Source organism: Ovis aries, chromosome 15 (assembly GCF_016772045.2).
Source record: "Ovis aries strain OAR_USU_Benz2616 breed Rambouillet chromosome 15, ARS-UI_Ramb_v3.0, whole genome shotgun sequence".
In the NCBI taxonomy this organism is placed as follows: Eukaryota; Metazoa; Chordata; class Mammalia; order Artiodactyla; family Bovidae; genus Ovis; species Ovis aries.
This window is the reverse complement of record NC_056068.1, coordinates 53098414-53119437: the sequence shown is the minus strand read 5'-3', so window position 1 is coordinate 53119437 and position 21024 is coordinate 53098414. Positions and strand designations below refer to the sequence as shown.

The 21024-nt window shown below is 52.8% G+C and overlaps 1 protein-coding gene across 32 annotated transcripts in view; it reads right to left on the bottom strand.

Annotated features, from left to right (window-relative positions):
• The window catches only part of SLCO2B1 (solute carrier organic anion transporter family member 2B1), a 50642-nt gene extending 30049 nt beyond the window's left edge, over nt 1-20593 (bottom strand). Inside the window, exons 1-7 of one of the 32 annotated variants that reach the window (XM_060399427.1) lie at nt 12411-12600; nt 10860-10964; nt 7390-7520; nt 6217-6540; nt 3684-3846; nt 401-634; nt 69-167 (exon numbers count right to left, since the gene is read on the bottom strand). In XM_060399427.1, coding sequence (XP_060255410.1) covers nt 69-167; nt 401-634; nt 3684-3846; nt 6217-6540; nt 7390-7520; nt 10860-10884 — 976 coding nt within the window. In that variant the 5' untranslated portion in view covers nt 10885-10964; nt 12411-12600. Of the gene's footprint in view, nt 1-68; nt 168-400; nt 635-3683; nt 3847-6216; nt 6541-7389; nt 7521-10859; nt 10965-12410; nt 12601-17905; nt 19356-20239 lie in introns of those variants that run through there. The other 31 variants (XM_060399428.1, XM_060399433.1, XM_060399435.1 and 28 more) reach the window with 31 other exon arrangements.
• Nucleotides 20594-21024: the final 431 nt, after the last annotated feature.

Sequence of the window (21024 nt, the reverse complement as noted above, 5' to 3'; positions counted from 1 at the left end):
TATGAGACCAGCAGTTGATCAACTGTGTCTGTGTGCCCCTGGGGACAACTGCGTGCTCTGAAGCTCACCTTCTGGCATTCGATCAATGTCCACGTAAAGGCGCAACATGAGGCTGCCCAGCCCGTAGGCCATGCCTGGCCCCATCATGGTTACTGCGAACAGCACGCCTGCGATAGGAAGCCTGCGTTAGTGCCCTCTGGCCCAGCGTCCTTCCATAGGTCAGCGCCTGCTCAGCCTCCACTGGGCAGGAGCAGCCCATCTCCCCGACTCAGGCCTGGGACGCTCTCCAGGGCTCCTCTGGGCCTCTAGTGGCCACAGAGGGCAGAGGTCAGGGATTCGTACTTAGCCCGACCGGAGCCTGGCCCTCCCTCAGAGCCCAAAGTGTGGGACAGATCCTCACCAAGGTAGAGGGGCGAGTTGCTGTTGTGGGAAAAGTCATCGATGTAGGAGATGCCAAAGGGCTGAATGGGCACCCCACCCACACCGAGCAGGGTCTGGGCTGTGAACATGATCCCCACCACAGCCAGGTGCCGAGCCTCTGTGTAGCTAGAGCAGCTGCTGTTGGATGAGGCTGAAGATAGGGCCTTGTTGCTTGGCAGGCACAGGGAAGCCTCAAAGTCTTGTGACATGTCTGCTGAGAGATGATAAAAGTATTAGGACAATAGCTAAGACTCCTATAGCACTTACTGATGGGAGGTACTCTTCTGAATCCCTCTGATCCCCACAACAAACCCAGGGGATGGGTACTCTCATTACTCCCATTTTGCAGATGAGAAAATTGATGCTCAGGCAGCAACTAACAAGGGGTGGAGCCAGGACTGAAACCCAGGCAGTCCGGTTCTAAGTCCGTGCTCTTAACCCGCCCTATGCCACATCTCTGAGCAGAGGTACGTGGAAGTGCCATGGCAACGGCGGGTCTTGAGTGAGGGTGGGGTAGGACAGCTGAAAGACGTGGTTTGAACTGGGTGGAAAAGAACGAACAGGATTTTCCAGAACGGGAAGGTGGTGGTCAGGGGTGGGGTCCAGAAAGAGGCCGCAGCACATGTAAAACCAAGGTCTTGAGAAGTTCAGCATGGCTGGCTCACAGAGTGTAAGGGTCAAGGCCAGGGCTGAAGGCAGGGCCCAACAAGGGAGGGGTGCTGCGTCTGGGCTGTGGAAGCAATGGTTCCCTTAGGCCTTCATTCTGGGAAGGGCTCCTGTCAGCTCGGGACGCAGGGGTAGAGTGCAATAAAGGGAAATTTCTTAATTTAGTGCCAGACATTTGTTTCCTGTAGCTCACCAATATTTGGTGAGCAAACTTAAGAAGACCCTCCTACTATTATTACCCCAAATGTGGGTAGAGAAGTGGCCTCCTCTCTGCGGCTGGCCGAATCCTTTCTGGGAGCTGGGTCTCTGAGCCATGTCCACCCAGCCCAGTGAGACACTCTCTAGAGCTGGAAAAAGCCATGTGAACCAAGTTCAAGGACTTGGACCCTCAACCAGATTGCCTGGGTTGAAGACGGTGAGACTTTGGCAGAGGACCTCAGCCTCTCTGGCCTCGGTTTCCTCATCTGTCAAACAAGCCTTGTAGAATGAAAGTTCTACAGAAATATGGAACTTACACGCAGAAGAATTCAGTGGTCAGAGCAGAGGCTCTAGGGCCAGGCTAGCAGGGGATGTCTACTAGTTGTGGGCCTTGAGGAAGTACCTCCCTCTCTGAGAGTCAGTTTCCTTATTCATAAAATAGGATAATGATAACACCTGCTCTAAGGGTTGTAAGCGTTAGGAGTGGTGAGTGATGCCTGTGACAGTGCTTACTAGATGTGAAAGTGATTATAGGGATCTGTCTTTTTTTCCACCCCTGAGTCCCCAGCAGAGGGCCTGGCACATAAATATTAATGTGCTGGATGCTAAGTTGCTTCAGTCATGTCTGACTCTTTGCAACCCCATGGACTATAGCCCACCAGGCTCCTCTGTCCATGGGGATTCTCCAAGCAAGAATATTGGAGTGGGTTGCCATTTCCTCCTCCAGGGGATCTTCCCGACCCAGGGATCATACCCGTGTCTCTTAAGTCTCCTGTATTGGCAAGTGGATTCTTACCAACTAGCGCCACCTGGGAAGCCCAAGGATATCTTTTGAAGGTTTTGTGTGTGTGTGTTAGTCCCTTAGTCGTGTCCAACTCTTTGTGATTCCTGGACTGTCGGCTGCCAGGCTCCTCTGTCCATGGGATTCTCCAGGCAAGAATACCGGAGTGGGTTGCCATTTCCTTCTCGGCTGTCTTCTGGGACTTCCCCCCTTTCCAGCCACTGCCTGAGCAGCTTCCTCTACCTTCTTTCTACATCACAGTCAGACGCCGCCTCCTCCAGCTCCCTCCAGCCTCCAGGGTCCATCCTCTACTCGGGTCTCTACCTGCTCCCTGGCTGTCCTGTGCTGGACTCTCTGTCTGCAGCAGAGCTGCCCATGCTCTCACCAACCCAGGCTCCCTCAGAGCTTCTTAGGGCTGGTGGTATCTGCTCCATCTTTCCATCACTCAGCCTGGCACAGAGTAGGAGCTCTGGGGTCCGAGCTGATGGGAAGACAAGGGAGAAAGGATGCTTTCTGATAGCTCTCCTCCCCTGGGAAGCCTTCCATGATGCCTGGCTGGGCTGGGGGCTCCTTCCCTGGGCATCTTCTGCCCAGCTCTTCCTCACACAGTTGATACACTGGGTGGGGGCAGGGGAGGTATTGTTTGTTTCTGTTTTCTCTCCCAGACTGGGAGCTCCCAGAGGGCAAGGACTGAGTCCCTCAAGAGGGTCCAGCACAAAGTAGGAAGCATGAATATTTTCTGGGGTGGACCACCAGATGGACAGATGGGCGGAGAGGGTAGGAGGGGTAATGGAGGGGAGGATAAGTAGGTGGATGGATAGGTAGATGGGTGGATGAATAGATGGGTAGATATGTAGGTGGATGGGTAGGCAGATGGATGGGTAGGTGGGTAGGTAGATGGATGAATTGATGAATGGATAGGTATGTACGTGGATGGGTAGATGGATAGGATGGGTAGGTGGATGGATGGGTAGATGAGTGAATGGGTGGAGAGATGGATGGGACAAGGAGGGTTGCTTGAGTCCTTCTCCAAGGGATAGGCATCCATCTGTCAAGTTGACTCTCAACAAAATCCCACTGGGCTAAACAGGGGCTTCACTATTCTGTCTAAAATTCTTTCATGTTTGTGTTTGTTCTTTCATTCATCCATTCTTTCATCATGCTTTGACTTCCTGTGTAAATTAAATGCATCAGTACACATTAAGTGCTTAGAACAGTGGTACCTAGTAGGTGGTGTGTGATACTGGTATTATTATTCCACAGATATTTATTGAGGACCCATATAGACCAGGGCCTGCCTAAATCCACCTCCACCTCAAAAAAAAAAAAAAAAAAAAAGCGCAGCACCATACAAGCAGACCCTCACCAAGAGAAACCCAGAGGGCCTCAGCTTTCTGCCTCAGGACTACCCCCCCACCCCCCACCATCACCACTGCCCAGGGCTGCCAGAAGGACTCATCTGGGCTGAAGCTGAAGGAGGCAGTGGGGTGGGGTGTGGGGGACTAGTAGGTGTTCTGGGGAGCTGGGCCCATCCTGACCGCTGGAAGCCTGGGGGTGGACCCTGTGTATGAGTGTGGCAACTCATATCAACCCTCAGCCCAGACCCTCCTGTTCTTACCAGGGCTGGTGTGGTCATAGCGGTATGGCTCTGAGATGAAGTGCGGGACAGTCATTAGTATGCCTGCCAGGGCTGCAAGGATGGCTCCACACCCGATCAGGCGGGGCCGATGTACTCGGCTGCCGAAATAGCTCACAAACACGATCAGGGCTGTGTTCCCCACCTGCAAAGGCATGAGAGTGAAAGGTTGTTGTTGAATCACGACGCCGGGATTCTTGGCCCCCGGAGGAGAAGAATTCAATCCGGGGCCAGAGACGAGGCTTGATCACTCAGAGCTTTTGTGTAATAAAGTTTTATTAAAGTATAAAGGAGATAGAGAAAGCTTCTGACATAGGCATCAGAAGGGGGTAGAAAGAGTACCCCCTTGCTAGTGTTAACAATGGAGTTATATACTCTCCAGTAAATCAAAAGAATGTCTGGAGGTTGTAAAGACCTCATCAGACCTACTCCCATAATTTACATTTTAAGATAACGGAATTAGCCAGAAGGTTTAATCCAGAGACTGTCCTAAGGCACAATACACTGTTGGTATATAATCCTAGTAAAGAGCAGGTCTACTCCCATAATTGACACAATTAGCCAGAAGGTTTAATCCAGAGACTGTCCTTAGGCAGAATACATTGTAGTTATATAATCCTAAGGAATGGAGAGAAGAAAAAAGTTTGTCCTTTCTTCCTCCTTGAGAATTCCAGACCCCTCTCTCCTTGGGGACCCCTAGACTTCTTATCAACCTACCTAGGAACTGACTCTCTCAAGAGGACCCATGAAAGAAGAGCCCTTCTGCAGAATGGTTGAATTAGAATCATTCGGGTCCCTGTTAAAAACACAGATTCTGGGTCCTCCTAGGATGTGTTCTATTTACTGCTCCAATAGATGAGGGAAATAAGAGCAGCGTGGACAGGGCCAGAAGTTCAATTTCATTCTAGAATGCGGGTTGGGTCCCATGTTAAAACACGGGTAGTAGGACAGTCAAGGACAGGGATTTGAGCTTCTGGGATGTCATGAATGGGAAATAAACAAAGTCTGGGTCTCCCAAGTGGCACTGTGGAAGAGAATCTGCCTACCAATGCAGGAGACATGGGAGACCCTGGTTCGATTCCCAAGGTCAAGAAGATCCCTTAAAATAGCAAATGGCAACCCACTCCAGTATTCTTGCCTGGAAAGTTCCATGGACAGAGTTGCCCGGCGGGCTACAGTCCAAAGAGCTGGACACGACTGAGCACAGCACAGAGTAGATCTGCCCGTGTGTCTAAACCCAGAATCAGAACTTCCGTCTTGTTTAGTGCTTCCCTGGTGGCTCAGAAGGTAAAGAATCCTCCTGCAGTGCGGGAGACCTGGGTTTGATCCCTGGGTTGGGAAGATCCCATGGAGGTGGGCATGGCAACCCACTCCAGTATTCTTGCCCGGAGAATCCCCATGGATAGAGGAGCCTGGCAGGCTATAGTCCATGTGGTCACAAAGAGTCAGACACGACTGAGCAGCTAAGCACAAAAAAAGTCTAAAGCCACAGGACTAAGGCTGGTATTTCAAGCCTTAGAATTAAAATCCTTGGATGTGGGTGCTGGAGGGGCCTGGAGGGCTGTCAGGGCAGGGCGGGCTCTGCTGTCAGAAGCTGGGGTGTGTGTGCTGCACTCCACTGCTTCTTGGTTGTGACTGTGGGTGGGGTACTCATCTGTGAACCCCAGTTCTTTGCTGATGGAGTGGGGCAGTTTCAGCAGAGGGGCCTTGGGAGGACTCTTCCTGGGAGGGACAGCCACTCTCCATTTTTTAGACGGGACACTGAGACCTAGAGTCAGGGAGTGACTTGTCCGAGGTCCCACAACTGCATAATGACGGTAATGACATTCTTTCCCCATCTCTGACATCTGGGAGTGGGGTGATAAGGAGAGTCTGGGGACTGAGTGGAGACCATGGGCCTTGGGTTGGGAGGAATGTGTCATATCACCCAAGGGAGAGACAATTTCACAGAAATCTTGAGGGCTGGGGAGAGAGTGTTCTCTGGACAACAGCCTTCTCCCAGGCGGAAAACATCTGGTGGGGGAGGGACTGGGCACAGCTGGACTCTGATTTCCAAATCCACCCAGAGGAGCTGCCCAGAGGCAGACAAGAGGCCCAGAGGCCTGTGGATCCTGCGGCAACTCCACGCCCTAGTATCATCCGCTCCCTTCTCTGCCCTAAGGTCTGAAAGTTTTGCCTTTGATCTCATTTAAGCCTCTCCCTACTGTTGAGTTGGCTTCCTCTGATTCCTTCCTGGGCCAGACAATTGTCGGGTGCCTGAAAAGGTGAAGGAACCAAAAGGAGAATGGTGGGGAGGTGCGGGTAATGGGGACCCTGCCTAGCTCTAAAATCCTCCGTGAACCCCAGCAGAAGGCCCTCCCCAAGGGTGCGATTGGAAGGAGCTGTGATGGGGTTGCACGTGGCACTGGGGGAAGGGTTTACATTAGGGCCATGAGGGAGGGGGAGTGGAGGTGAGAATCTCCCTCAATTCCCCACCACCTCCCCTGCCCAGTGGCTATGCTGCCGGGGTCAGTACCTCATTGAAGGCGGCCAGCAGCCCCGAGGTCTGACTGGAGAGGCCGAAGCGCTTCTCCACCGTGGAGATGGAGCTCTTGAGGTAGCCGGAGATCATGAGCTGTGCCAGCTGCAGCAGGCTGTGGCACAGGACGAAGAACTGGTGGAGGGGCCGCAGGTGGAGACGGTCGTGGAGGAGGATGCAGAGACAGAGACAGAGAAAGGGAGGAAGAGAGTCAGAGGGGACAGACATGCAGGAGGAGCAGAAGGAGGAGGGGAGGGGAGGGAGAGTCCAGGGCAAGAGGAGAGAAAGTGTTATCGGGGTAGTGCATGGATTCTCACAGGCCTGAAAAATAGGAAAGCTGTCCTGGGTACCCCGCAGGTCTGGGGGAGACTTGAAATCCACAGGACTGAGAGTAGGGTCTTCATGGGGCCAAGGATGGTGGGAGCCCCTCTGTCCTCAGAGGTCTCCCAGGTTGGACTAGAACCCCCTCCTGTCCCCAGGAAGCTCCCCAGATCTCACCTCACCCCACCCCACCCAGTCCTCGCCTGAACTTCCCTGGGCGACCACCTGCACACAGCGAACCCCCAGCTACACTCTCACCTCACTCAGCCCCATGCAAACACCCTGCCTGCCTGCAGCCCTCCTGAAAACCTGGTCGAATTCCTAAGAGAAAAACGTGTCTCACAGAATTAAAAATAGGGTGTTTATGCTGGAGCTTAAAAAATAGAATGTTTGTTCTGAGTTTTGGTTTCCTCATCTGTGTAACAAGGATGACACCCCTGCTTCGCCAGGTTACTGTGAGAGCTAAATAAGACTGCGTGGAGTGGCCCCTGGCACAGGGCCTGGCACCGTGCAGGTGGTGGTACAGATTTGGCTGTTTAGGGCTGCCCTTGGTTGAGCCAGCGCTCCCAGGATTCACACAGGTTCAGAATCCTTCTCTTTCCCCCTAGAAAAACTGGCGCCAAGAAGACTGGTCCCCCAGTGCCCACAGAAGAGCCTCTCTGGGAGGAGAGAGCGTGTGCCTGAAATCAAGCTAAGTGCTTCTAGAGATCACGATCACCCATCCTACAGATGAGGAAACTGAGGCTCAGGGAAAGGCAGCACCTTGCTTGGCATTTAACAGCCTGTAAGTGGCATAGCCTGCTCTGTCAGGCTCAGATGACCCTTCTCCTGCCAGGTCCCGAGAGGTACCTTGATGCTGTGGAACACACTTGGCCGCAAATTTTGAGGATTTGGGCTGGCTTTGCCTCCAGGTGTGTCTTCGGTGCCCATCATGGCCTTGGCATCCTTGTCTGGCATCTGGAGCTCCTCACCCATCGGCCCTGTGGGACAGAAAGCCAGGAAGTGAGAGCGGAGATGGAATCTCAGAGGATGACCCTGACCAGGCAACCTGAGGTGTTTCTTGGGTTGGTGAGAATCTGAGTCAAAGCACTGACAGCTTTCCTGCATCTCAGGAGCTGAAGGAGCCCTTCCTCAGAAGGTATGTGTGTGCTCCATGTGCCTAAGCTGCCAGATCCCACTGAGACCACCTATCCACCTCTTCATTCCATTCCTAGCATAAAGCTTCCTTCCAGTGAGAAGCTGCAGATGCCGCCACACATCCTTTGAGCTGTGGTGCTAGCGCAGAAATGCATAGCCCTACCCTCCTGGGGCCTGTATCTGTGAGATGTCCAGTGTTCCTGGAGGCTAACTCTGGGTCAGGGTTTGTCTGGCTTATTCTAAGATCAGAGGTCTAGGGCCCCGTGTATGGTCAAGGCTTGGTCCAAAGTCAGGGCATAAAGGTTTTTCCTAGGGGTAGTTTGGAATAGATAGCAATACTTCCACAGGGCACTACACAGCATATAATCACAGAACTCACCAGTCCAATGCCCAAATCATGGTCTCATGACCCACGGCAACCATGGTAACCTTGTCAGTCTCCCACTCACTGCAGCCCTTTCGGAGGCATCTTTCAGGGTTTCCTGAGGTTTAATCTCAGTGAGGAGCCTGGAAGCCCAGGCTTGGGAGACTCCACCTCTCCATTAGAGGAAAACCTCAGGCAGCCCAGGCTTCTAGGACTTTCCTCCCCTCCTGGGGCCCTGCTTCCCGCGGAAGCCTCTCCATTGTCTCAAATGTCTCTCAACCTGGCAGGAATTTCCCCTCATTCAACAAGCTCCTCATGGAGCCTGAAAGATGCCCTGAGGACACTCCTGACCGAGGGAAGGGGTGTGGGCCCTCTCAGGACATCTCTGGACCTAGAAGACCAGCTCAGCCAGAGGGATAAGGAAGCCTGCAGCCGCCACCAGCGAGGGTTTTCTGCTCCTCACACAAAGTACCTGGGAGCCTAAGGAATCTTTAAAAATTGAGATATAATTCATATACCATAAAATCTATCCTTTCAGAGTATATAATTCAATGGTTTTAGTATATTCAAAAAGTCACAACTATCTAATTAGTTACATATTATCTAATTAGTAATATAGTATCACCACTCTCTAATTCCAGAATACTTTCACCACCCCAGTAAGAAATCCCATACCCATGAGCAGTCATTTCCCATTCTTCTATCCCTCCAGCTCCTGGCAACGAATGATCTATTTTCTGATTCTCTGAGTTTGCTTATTGTGGATATTTCAAATGCATTCACATAAAGGAAATCATACATGTGGTATTTTGTGACTGGCTTCTTTTACTTAGCCTAATATTTCAAGGCTTGTCCATGTTGTAGCTTGTATCTGTGCTCCATTCCTTTTAATGACTGAAATTCTACTCCAGTGTATGTGTATACACACAAATACATACATTTAGTTTATCCATTTATCTGCTGATGGACATTTGGGTTGTTTCAGGTCCGGTGAACATTCATATACCAACTTTCGTGTAGATACACATGCTCAGTTCTCTTGAGTATACAGCCAGGAGTTGAATTCCTGATCCATAGGGTAACTCTGTTTCACTTCTGGAGGAACTGTCAAACTGTTTTCTAACACCATGTAACACCTGCTCTTGCTAGCATTGGGTCATGGTTCCAATTTCTCCACATTTTCACTAATATTTATTGTCTGTCTCTTTGATTACAACCATTCTCATGGGTGTGAAATGATATCTCATGTGGTTTTGATTTGCATTTCCCTAATGACTAATGCTGTTGAGCATCTTTTCATTGCTTATTGGCCATATCTTTGGAAAACTATCTATTCAAATAGCTTGAGTAATTTGGCTGAGGAAATGGAAGCGTGTGTGGCTGGGGAGGAGTCCCTTTAATGGGTACGAACACTCAGAGGAAACAAGGAGATACTGAAGTAAAAGTGACACCTGACAGGGAGGAGGTGAGGGATTGGCCTAGGTGGGGGTAGTGGAGGTAATGCTCCACGGACATCACTTTGAAGAAGAGAAAGTAAGGGGGTTCCCAGCAAACTCAGTTCAGTTCAGTTCAGTCGCTCAGTCGTGTCCGACTCTTTGTGACCCCATGAATCGCAGCATGCCAGGCCTCCCTGTCCATCACCATCTCCCGGAGTTCACTCCGACTCACGTCCATCGAGTCCGTGATGCCATCCAGCCATCTCACCCTCGGTTGTCCCCTTCTCCTCCTGCCCCCAATCCCTCCCAGCATCAGAGTCTTTTCCAATGAGTCAACTCTTCGCACGAGGTGGCCAAAGTACTGGAGCTTCAGCTTTAACATCATTCCTTCCAAAGAAATCCCAGGGCTGATCTCCTTCAGAATGGACTGGTTGGATCTCCTTGCAGTCCAAGGGACTCTCAAGAGTCTTCTCCAACACCACAGTTCAAAAGCATCAATTAAGGAGATTGACAGGACAATTTCCGAACTCCAGCTCCTCTCACAAGCAGAGCCCAGTCACCCGTAATAACATAAATACTGTGCTACGTGCTTTCCATGTATGTAAGGGCTTGCGTGCACAATCTGTGCGTTGGCCAAAAAGTTCGCTCGGGCCCATCCACTTATGGACAAGTCCGAATGAACTTTTTGGCCAAACGGTAAGTGCTTGTGAAGCCTCTCCACAGCTCCATGCCTTCGGTGCAGTCATGAGCTTTGTGCTTCTGATGAGGACACCGAGGTTCACAGGTAACTAGCCCTGCTAGCTCACACTAGTACAGGAACTCAAGCCCAGGTGTTAACCTCATGCTGCTCTGCACTACTTGCACAGATTTAATGAGGGGTAGAAGCACAACATTCTTCTCTGTCTTGGCCCAGCCAGTCCTAGCCAGGCCACCTGAAAGGCAGCAGCGCCTGCCTCCCGAGGGGCAGGCCAACCAGATGATGGAGTGGGAGCTGAGATTGGGAGGGCAGAAGTCACTAACGTGGATCCCCAGCTCTGAGAGAAGCCCAGGGCATGGGTGAGAGAGGGAACTAAAGGTCAATGGACCCGATCAGAACTTTCCACCCTCCTGTGACTCAGCCTATAGTATGAGCCTCTGGGGGGAGAAGGGGAAGCCCTGGCCCCGTTCCACTGGGTTCTGAGAGCAGCTGCCAGTCAGTGTGTGGATGGCCAGTTGGTCTCTAAACACGGCTGGTCAGACTGGCTGTCAGTCCCCTTTGAGCCCTTCCTGTGGGCTGGAGTCCTCTATAGAGGGGCTGGCAGCAGAGAGTCTGAGGCCCCGATAAGGGGTAGAGCTTCCCCTGGAAGCAAAGTCCTGAGTCCAGACCTGTAGGTCCACCTCACCTGCTGACTCGGAGGTCCTTACCATCCTGTGAAGGCTTTTTCAAGGGCCAGCTCTGCAGGAGAGAGAGCAGCCGAGGGAGTGCCCCTGAGCTGAGCCCGGGGGCCCTGTAGGAATGAGGGGAGAGGCAGGGAGCCAGGCCCCAGGAGAAAATGACAGCCCCTTCCTCTCCCAGTTGGGCAGCCAGGTTTGGGGGCCCCAGGTAGGCCAGGTGGTTCCAAGGCCTAGCTCCTATAGCCCCAGAGCTGGCAGGCAAGGGGTCTGTGTGCCTGTCGGTGGGTCACATGTCTGGCCATGCACACAGGCACACTCACGTCTGTCGGCTGGTGAGTCACTGGGCTACCCGTCCGCTGTCCTTTAGGAGACTCATCTGTTCAGGTTTGTCAGTTCTTAAACAGAACCTACAACTGCAGAACCTACTGTTCTGCAATTGCTCAGAAAGTCAGTCAGTTCAGAGATTGATTCAGAAATTGCCCTCAGAAGTTCAGGGCAGTTTCAGTTGCCCTGAAATTCTGTCAACCAGAGACCTTCAGTTCAGACACTCCAGATGTCTACGAGGCAGAGTGTACCGGCCACGGCCAAACCCCCTCCAGGGCCAGGAATTTGAGTCTGGGAGATGAGGGCTGAGATTCAGAGAGCAGCCTGACAGGAAGGGCCACTTTTCTCTGCCTGTTCTGTTTTCCTTAAAGACTCAAGGATCTGCCTCCTCCAGCCACCTTCCAGCTATAAACAGCAAATCTAAGGCAGATATGGGACTGAGTATATGTTTCAAGGGGCTTCCCAAGTGGTGCTAGTGGTAAAGAACCTGCCTGCCAGTGCAGGAGATGTAAGAGACGCCTGTTCCATCCCCGGGTTGGGGAGATCCCCTGGAGAAGGGCATGGCAAATCCCCTCCAGTATTCTTGCCTGGAGAACCCCATGGACAGAGGAACCTGATGGGCTACAGTCCATGGGGGTCACAAAGCACTGGACTCGAATGAAGTGACCTAGCACGCACATACACAAAGGTTGCAAAGTCCCCAGACGGGGTCTGAACCCCAGCCCAGCCACTGGTCCTCTGTGGAGCATGGATGCGCCCTTGATTAGCTTGTCTCCTCTGTAAAGTGAGGATATAGCCTCTACTCAGGGAGGTAAGGCATCTTGGGCACCTGGCTCAGACCTGGCACACCATAGGCCCCCTAGGGCCAATCTTCCCCTCCCCTGAAATCTTCAAGCACCTCTGAGGCTACAGGCCCAGCTGAACCCTTCCATACACAGCTGGCTCCTCCACGTGAACCTCTTCCTCTGACAGTGCCATCATCCATCTCTGGATTCTCTCTCTCCCTCCCGTCCAAGCCCCAGTCAACCACAAGACCAGAGGACCTAGGTTCCTTCCTGTTGTGCACACTCATAGCCACGCAGGCAGTTGCACAGGTTTCAGTCCTCCGGCTGGGATCCTCATCCTCAACGCAGGGACAGCAACCCCTACTTCCCACTGCCAAGAGCGCCCACTGAGAACCTGAACCTTCCCTCCACATTCAGCGAGGACCCTTAAAGCCCCAAACCACACCTTACCAATGACATTAACTTGACTTTGCTACTCTACCGTCTTCATTAGCAATTTTCTTCTTACTTTTCTTACTTTTCCAGCAAATTGCTTGATTTTTCTTTACAGAAACTTCCAGAAAGACGGAGCAACTGTTCAAGAAAAACTGTCAGCACCTCTGATTCTTTGAATCGCTACCCACGAAATCCTCACCCTGATGTTTCTGCCAACAAACCCTGGACTGTTGTATCATGATTCTTGCTCAATGCTATTGATCTTTCCTCCCTATTCTGAGACACTGCCAAAACTTCAAGAGGTGCGTTGGCCCTTATCTTGGTAAAAAGCGGACTTTGTCTTATCAACAGGTTGTGTCACTAAGGTAGGAGAGCCAGCACAGACACGACACAAAGTAGATGCTCAGTTAGCATTGTTTTCTTCGCTGTCAGGTACAAACACCCTGCCTGCCTCCATAACTGCTTTGGGACAGCAAGAGCATTGCTGCCTCTAGAACCTGGGAACCAGGAGAAACGTCCACCCAGGAGGGCCACGGAAATGGGGGCTGGAGACCCAGCTCTCTGGCTCACCGCCACCCGCTGATGGAAGAGGCTCACTGTCTCCCCTTGAGGCTACCCTATGTGCTGCGCTGGGCACACTCACCCATCTGCTTGGCAAACCATTGAGGCAGATGCTGTGACTCCATGAATGAGGAAACTGAAGCACAGAGAGGGGAGGGGGCCTGTCCAGGTCCTGGGGCTGGTAAACAGCAAAGCCTAGACTGGAGCTCAGACCTGTTTGACTCTTGGGCCCCTAATAGCAGCCATGAAATGGTGGCTACCAATGATGGCCTTAGAACCTATGAAAAATACTCCCCCTGTAGCCATTTCTGATTCTGGCCTGGCTTCCCTCCAGTGAATTGCCAAAGGTGGTTGCAATGGGGACAGTTCTACCAGCTGATTTTTTAGCTTATCAGTCACTTAGTCAGTTCATTGGTCAGTTCAAGGCTGGACAGAGAAATGTGGTGAGAAGGACACACCTCCTAGTATAGGGGATCTGCGTGTGGTGAAAGCTCGGGACTTGCAAAAAGGCCCAGATTTGAACTTTGAGGAGGGACGAGCTGAGGAATGCCGAGAGAGCTGGGAGGGTTCTCACATCCTGAGGATGGAGCAGGAGGGCTTGGACTAAGGAAGGACAAGAAAAGGGCACTTTCTCTCCAGAATATTCCAGCCTGTCCCTCAGCAGAGAGACCGCGACCTAGGGTCACTCAGACCCAGTGTGGCCTTGGGCCAGCAGCTCTGTGAGCCTCTGCAAAATAGAAATAACGAGCCTTGCCTCTTAAGCCTGTATGAGGGCCCCAGAGGCAGCACCCTTTGTCAACTGCAGGATGATACACAGTGTCAGTTTTGTCCGCGTTTGCCCCAAACTCACCTGGGAGCTCTCACCTGGGAGCTCTCACCTGGGAGCTATCTCTAGGCCTGGTCACCAGGCCTCAGAACTTACTGTCCTCCAGGGGGGCACCCATCCTCGGTATTACTCTCTCACCTCCCACTGGCCCCTGAAGAGACACAGACCCCTCAGGAAGCCTCCCTCTGCTGTCTCCTGGTCTTCCCGCAGTGCTCCATAATCACCTGCTGCATTCCATTCCATGACCTCGGGGAAGCTAAATTCCGCACGCCTCCAGCTAAAGGTTTGTATGCTGCAACTAAAGATCTTGAACGCTACAATGAAGATCAGAGATTTCCCACATGCCGCAACTAAGATCCAGCACAGCCAAGAAAATAAATATCTTAAATTCCAAAAAGAGAGAAGGTAAGGCCTCTCCTGGAAACCTGCCACCACACACACTTTGCCTGGGCCGTCAGAGGAACTGGCAGAGAGATAATACAGGGCAATGGTCACAACACGGAGGCCCTGGACAAAGGCCCTCTGTGCAGCTGCGTGAGCTGTGCGCCGTGAGGTGAAGGGTGCCCTCTGGAGTTGTGCAGTGGATGGCAGTCCTGCCTGGAGCCGCATCTGACTCCTAGCCATTTTCATTTGGCTTGAACAATGCAACAATGCTGGCTCACTGAGTGTTTTTAAGCTAGTTGCCAGCATTTAAAAGTCAGGAAATTTCACACAAAACTCCCACTTTTTGTTTTTTCTTGAAAGATTAGCAGATCTGGCCACATTGGGCCTACTTTCCCATATGGAAACAGCTGGTCTAAGATGTTGGCCTTTCATGTGGCAATTTGCCCTGTGAGAGCCTCTTTGAGCTCATCTGGCTTGCTCCAGGACCCTTTACACTTGCCTATGGGTTTCCCTGTCTGTGACCCACAGCACCCCTGGGAACTGCAGAGTGCTGCAGGACAGGAAGCCAGGGCTCGGTGAACCCTTTGAAGGGTGAGGCAACAAGACCAGAAAAGGCCAGGACTTGCCCAGGGTCACCACGGTGGGGGACACAGCTGGTCTTTGCTGCTTCTAGGAGTAAGAATGAAGGTTTCACACGTGCTAACAGCTCCACAAGACAGGTGGCCGGGGTTTTGGAAGCAAGCAACCTAGGTCCCTGCTCTCAGGGAGCTATGAGCTATGTGTGTGTGTGTATGTGTGTGTGTGGTGACAGGGCAAACATCTAACACAGAACCACAGCAAGTGCTCACTATGTGACAGAAGGAGTTCCAAGGCTTTAGAAACATAGTGAAGAAGCTCTAACCTACGCTGGAAGGTTCTGGAAGGCTTCCTCAGGGAAGAAACATCAGAGTAAAGGGAAGAAGTACGAAAGTGCAAAGACTGCTCAGGAAGCAAATAGTCCAGGAAGACAGGAGCTCTGGGGTCAAGGTGGGGAGGTGAGGCTAGAGTGGCCAGTCTATGACTGCCCTTGAATGCCAGGCTGGAGGGCTGGGCTTCATCCTGGGCTCAGGCATGAGGTCTAATTTGGTTTCCTATGAAGACCTCTGTGCCGTTTGGATGAGAGTGGAGAGGTCAGGCTGTGGGCTGGGACCAGGGAGAAGGCAGGAGTAAGGAGAAGTGGAGCAGATGGTCGTGGGGCCTGGGCCAGGTAGGGGCTGCAGGGATGCTGAGTAATGAGCTGATGAACCACAGATGGGAGGTGGAATGGACAGGATTTGCTGGAAAAGCAGGTGGGTGGGGAGTGCAGGAAGCCGAGGAACCCTGGGGGCAGGGGAGTGGGGAGTGGGGAGAGATACAGCTTTTGGTCTGGGAGTATTGCCATGGAAGGTGGGATTGCAAGGTAATGGTGAGCTCAGCCATGTGTGAGTCTGGGCTGGTAGGGGAGCTCCCAGAGGAAGAGGCCTAGGGGGCCATGGGCTCCAGGAGAGCCCATGAGAAGACATGGGCCAAAGCCAGTCCTCTGGCTCTTCGTCTGGAAGGCACGTGTGGAGAGAAGGAAAGAAAAGCCACACGTGGGCAAACTTGGCTTGTAAAGTGAGAAGATCCATTGCATATATGCCCTACAGAGCAAAAGGAGGAACCCATCCTGGAACCATGTTCAGATGCCAAGGTTAAGGTGATAGAGCAGTGTCACAAAGAAGTCTGGATGTTTCTGGAAAACCTACCAACCTCCAGCACTCACACACCCATAGCCTGAGCCTGGGGTGGCAAATATTCACAGCAGCAGACACTGGGTGATGCATCTGTCACAGTGACAGCAGGTACCTCCCTCCGGAAGTGTTGGGATAGGAGGAGGCCAGCCTCATGGACAACCCCACCTCCAGCCCTTCCTACCTCCTAGATTTCCCTGGGCTCCCTCAGCCTGCTGGCTCCACCGCCTAGCTCCTGCAGCCCATGCCAGCTCCTTCTCCCTCCCCCTCCCCTCCCCCTCCTGGTTCAGTTCCCTCAGCCCTTTCTCTGGGATACCAGGCTGGTCACCCACTTGCATCATTTACGTGCCCCTCCTATCTGCCTGATATGCCAGTGAACTACCCCCAGGCACAGGCTCTCCTTTCCTGGGTATAGCAGGGCCCTGTTGAAACCCTCTGGATCAGAACCTTTGAGTTCAAATATTTGTTTGCTACATTGTATGACCTTGGGCAGTTTATTTAGCCTCTCTAAGCCTCAGCTACCCTCTCTGGGCACACAGCATTTTTGGTAGGATTAAAGAAGACCATCCTGCCTGGTACACTGTGGTCCTCAACAATGGTTAACCACCCTTCCACCCCATCGGCAGCACGTGAGTCCAGACGCCTCAGCATCCAGAAGATCAAAGCCACCCTAGTGAACATTCTTCTGTAACTCCAGTAGATGCCGGCCATTCCCCAAATTCATCCTGTTCTTTTCCACCTTTCTGCCTTCGCACATGTTATACCCTCAGCCTGGCTTCCCAAGGTGTCCTACCTTCTCAGAAAACCACTTCTCATCTTGCAAGGGCTCAGTTTAAAAACATGATTGTTGAATTGAGCCAAACTGAAGGAGGAAGAAGAGAAAGCTGGAGTGTGGGGGGTCTGGGGCAGCAGGGGCTGCGGCAGGCCGGGGTTAGGGTCGAGGAGCTTGGGGCTCCAAGGGGCTTCAGTGCCCCATGTGACCCCATGGGGCTTCTGCACAGTGGGGGCGGGGGGAGGTTATAATCAAAGACAGGAAGCAGGGTCAGGTCTCAGGCTTTGGCCTTGGCTTTCCTCTTTGGGAAATTCCTCCTAGCAGGACCCTTGGGTGGTCTGTTGGAAAGACAATAACATGCTGCAGGCCTCCAGCTGTTACTTTTTTCTGGTGGTTTCCAAGCTGGGTCACAGACCCTGCGCTGGGACTTTCTATTCCCAATTCTGACCCCGACTACCTCATCTAGACCCAAGATGACCCTAAAAAATAGAGATGAAGGCACAGAGAAGGGAGGGTGAGCCCTGAGCCTGCAGGGAATCCAGGCCGGCCTCCTTAGACCTAAAATACAGAGCCTGAGGCTCAGAGACACATGGGCATTGGCTCAGGCCACACCCTGTCCACCAACCACAAGTTCTGGTTCATCTCTCTCTGTGTTTACATTTACTCTCTAGCACCTCACTGTAGCCCCATCTCACTCCTTATCATGAATCTCCAGTCCTCAACAAGAGTAGGCTTTCAAAGCAGGTTGGAGGAGGGAAGGAATGTCATGGAGGTGGGGGTGGAAGCATGAGGAAGCTTCCAGGAGGCTGCATCTTCCCCAATACCTGACCTCTGCCCAGCCTGTGCAGAGTTCTGGGGCCTCAGGAATGGATCAAGTCAGACCCCATTCCCAGGGAGCTCCCAGGCTGGGGAGGTGGGCCTTGTTCTCCATCACTCCAAACATTAGCACTTAGGGTTCTGGACTGGAGCCCAGAAGGGGTAGCAGGAGCCAAGTTTATCTCCTCTCTACCCCCAGGGTATGGATGGGCCCAGACTTGCACCCTGGAGATAGCCAAGCCCCTGCCCCATATAAGAGGCCTCTTCCCTCCAGAGACAGAAAGCTGAGCGTCTCAGCAGTGGAAGGGACCAAGTGACCACCTCAGCCAACCCCTACCATCAACTGCACAGACGGAGAAAGTGAATCCCAGAGAGAGACAGACACAGACTGGGGAGTAGATACCTGGCACCCAATTGTGGGGTCTAAGCAAGCTCGCCATGTGTTTCCCAGCTGCCTGAGATCTGGCCCAGAAGACACAGCCCAGCCTGGGAGGAATAACTCTCCTGCCCCCTCTGCAGTCACTAGCTCCCAGACAAGAGCTTGCTTTGTCTGGAGCCAGTGGAGAAGTGCCCAAGGTGGGTGGAGACTCGGCAGTGTGGGGTATGTGGAGGGAAGAGGAAACCCCAAAGGCAAGGAGGCAGAAGGGAAAGGGCTTTGGCGTCCAGCTGATCTGGTTCTGGGCCCCCTCTCTGCTGCTTGCTTGCTGGGTGACCTTGGCCATGTCACTTACCCTCTGTGAACATGTGTTTCCTCACATATTAAAAAAAGGGTGAGAATGTGCATTCTCATCAGATCAGTAATGCAGAGCTGCCGTGTGAACCTGGTTCCTTCCCTTGCCCTACCTCCTACCCTGGCCCACATGTGAACCTAGGACTGAAGAGAACAACAGAAACACCACCAGGAACCTCCCTGCAAAGGGAAGGTCAAACAGCATATGGGAGAGAGGTTACTTTCAACTGGGAGGATCAGTCAGGGAAGCTTCCTGGAAGAGGTGGCATTTGGAAGAATTAGAAAACAAGGCAGATTTCACCAGAATGGAATGTGGGCACGTGCCTTCCTTTGGGTAGAGGGAAAGCTGAGCAAAGGTGCAGAGAAGGGAAAGTGGCTTCTCTGAATCACAAAAATAGGAATGGCCTGGGGAGATAATTTTTCTCAAGCACCTCTCCCACAGACTGGGACGCTCTGCCTGTTATCTAAAAGCACATGGTGAGTTGGTGGTGAGGCTTCACTGAGGCCCAGTTCTGACCCCGGTTCCTCTCTCTGCTGTCTGCCCCTGGCAGGGACTGCTGGCCCTCTCCCTCGGGCGAGCTGGGTGTGGGTCTTTTCCCAGGCTTTTTGTCCTGCCCGCAACCCTCAGACCAGAAAGAGGGCATGCGGGAAGCCTGGCCTCAGCTCAGATTAGGGCTCAGGAAGGGAGGCCAGAGATGGCTTCTGGTGGCTCAGTGGGCAGATGCTGGGGTCAGCCTCCCTCCAGCTGTATGTGTGGGAAGTGGAGGACCAGCTAGAGAACATTCCAGAACCAAGCCCTGCTGGCATCAGAATAACAATTGAGGGACAGGTGCAGTACAACCAAAGTCTCTAGCTTTTTCCCTTTTCCATAGGATCACCAGGATCCCACAGCTTGCCAAGGCTGACTGGGAATTTGGTTTGTTGGTGGCCCATCTCCAAACCAACTCACCTGAATCTGACCTCGTTGTCATTTCTCCTGTGAGGCCCTCAGAGGAAGCATCCATCCCCACCCTTCCTTCCACACCACAGTCCCCAAGTCGGGGCTGCAACACAGCCGCATCTGCCCGCTCGACCCAGGAAGTCCGCACGTCTCCTCCCTCTGGACGCAAGTCAGGCCTTGTCTGAGCGGGTGAGAGGCACACAGACAGCTGCAGGGAGGCCAGAGGTGATCACCACATGGTGTCCAGCCCAAGAGCAACCCTGTCTGAAGGTCCTTTGTTTCTTCCACCTCCTTCTTCCTGCCCCAGAAACTGGGCGCTCCTGTTCCCAGAACCACTGCCCTCTCCAAACAGTGCTTCTGTCACCCTCTGGTCTCAGCTTCTCTTCTCAAGGTTTCAAGACACCTTCCCACCTGCCTCCTCCACACCCCAACGCTCAAGGTCTCTGCAGGTCTCTCTCTGATTCCACTTCTCGGCTTTCCGACGCAGTCTGCTCTCCCCTGATCTCTGCTGTCAGTTTTCCCTCTCTCTGTCTCTGCCTCTCTTTACTTCTCCGGTTTCCTCCGGAGTCCCTGTCTTCCATACGCTGCAGCTGACACCTGTTGATCTTTGTCTTCTGCCATCTCTGGCCTCTGTCTCTGCCTTTGTCCGACTCTGAGTGTCTCTGGACTTGCCGGCTCTCTGACTGTATACTTCTGCCTCTATTTTTGTCTGCTTTGTCTGTCTCTAGCTTTGCCTGCTTCAGAGAGGGAACAGGACGTGGAGAGGAACAGGAGGCCTGCCTTCCATTGCTCTTTTGGTCTCTCTGTCTCAGCAGGGAGGTTAAGCTGGCTGCCCGGTCTCCAGCTGAGTAAACAGCAACCCTTCTTACCTCTCTGGTCCTTCACTCATTCATTCAACACACCCTCACTAGATCTGGCCATATGCCTGGCTCTATGTAGGGAACTGGGAGCCCCTACTCCCCTGACCCCAGAGCACATATGTTAGCTCTACAGCCTCCCCCTTCACCACGGGAACGTGGCCCCCAGACTCCCTACCAGTGCCCCTTTCTTGCTTTGTCCAGACTTACCTATCCTGGGTGCCATGACTTCTGAAGTGGGGCGGTGAGTGTCAGCCCCTATTCCAATCACAGGACTGGATTTTAGCAGGAGAGAGGCAGTGAGAGCTTAGGGGAGCTCCTGGAGACAGCAGCTGGGGAGCCACAGTGGGGACGCGCCAGTGTGCGGATTCCAGCCACTGGGTCGACTGATGCTTCTCGGGCCACACTGGACAGCAGCCCCCTCTTCCAGGTGGGTAAGGAAGTCCTGCTCAGACTTGACCCTGCCCCCAAGGGCCTATCTCCTTTAGTCACTTGTTCTTACTCTCTGTCTCTTTCTCTGAATCCCTGCGATTTCTGGCTGGGGCAGCCCAGGACCAGAGTTGTGAAGGAGGCTGGGTTTGTTTAGATACAGCCCCACTGGTGGGAGGAGGCTGCTGACAGCCTTCCCTCAGCCTGTTCCTTCCCAGCTTCTTGGTGTGGCATTTCCCTAGGATATTTTCTCCTACTAGTGGTGGAGAGATTGGGGGGTGGAGGGAATGTGGACGGCCCCTCCCAGCCTTGGGGTCATTCAGTCCTGATTTTCCAGTTTGCTCTCAGCACTCACTCTGAGCCTCCTCCCTCATCAAACTCTTGTCTCAGTTACAGAACTTTTTTCACCCTTCGTGAGCCCCATATAAGCCCGTTTCTCCCACCGTCCTCCTTCACTGAACCTCTGTCTCCCTCAAGCTCTCTTCCCCTCTCACTGAACCCCTATCTCTTCTCTGAGCTCCACAGATCCAGAGCAAGGAGGAACCCCATCCACCGGGAATCACAGT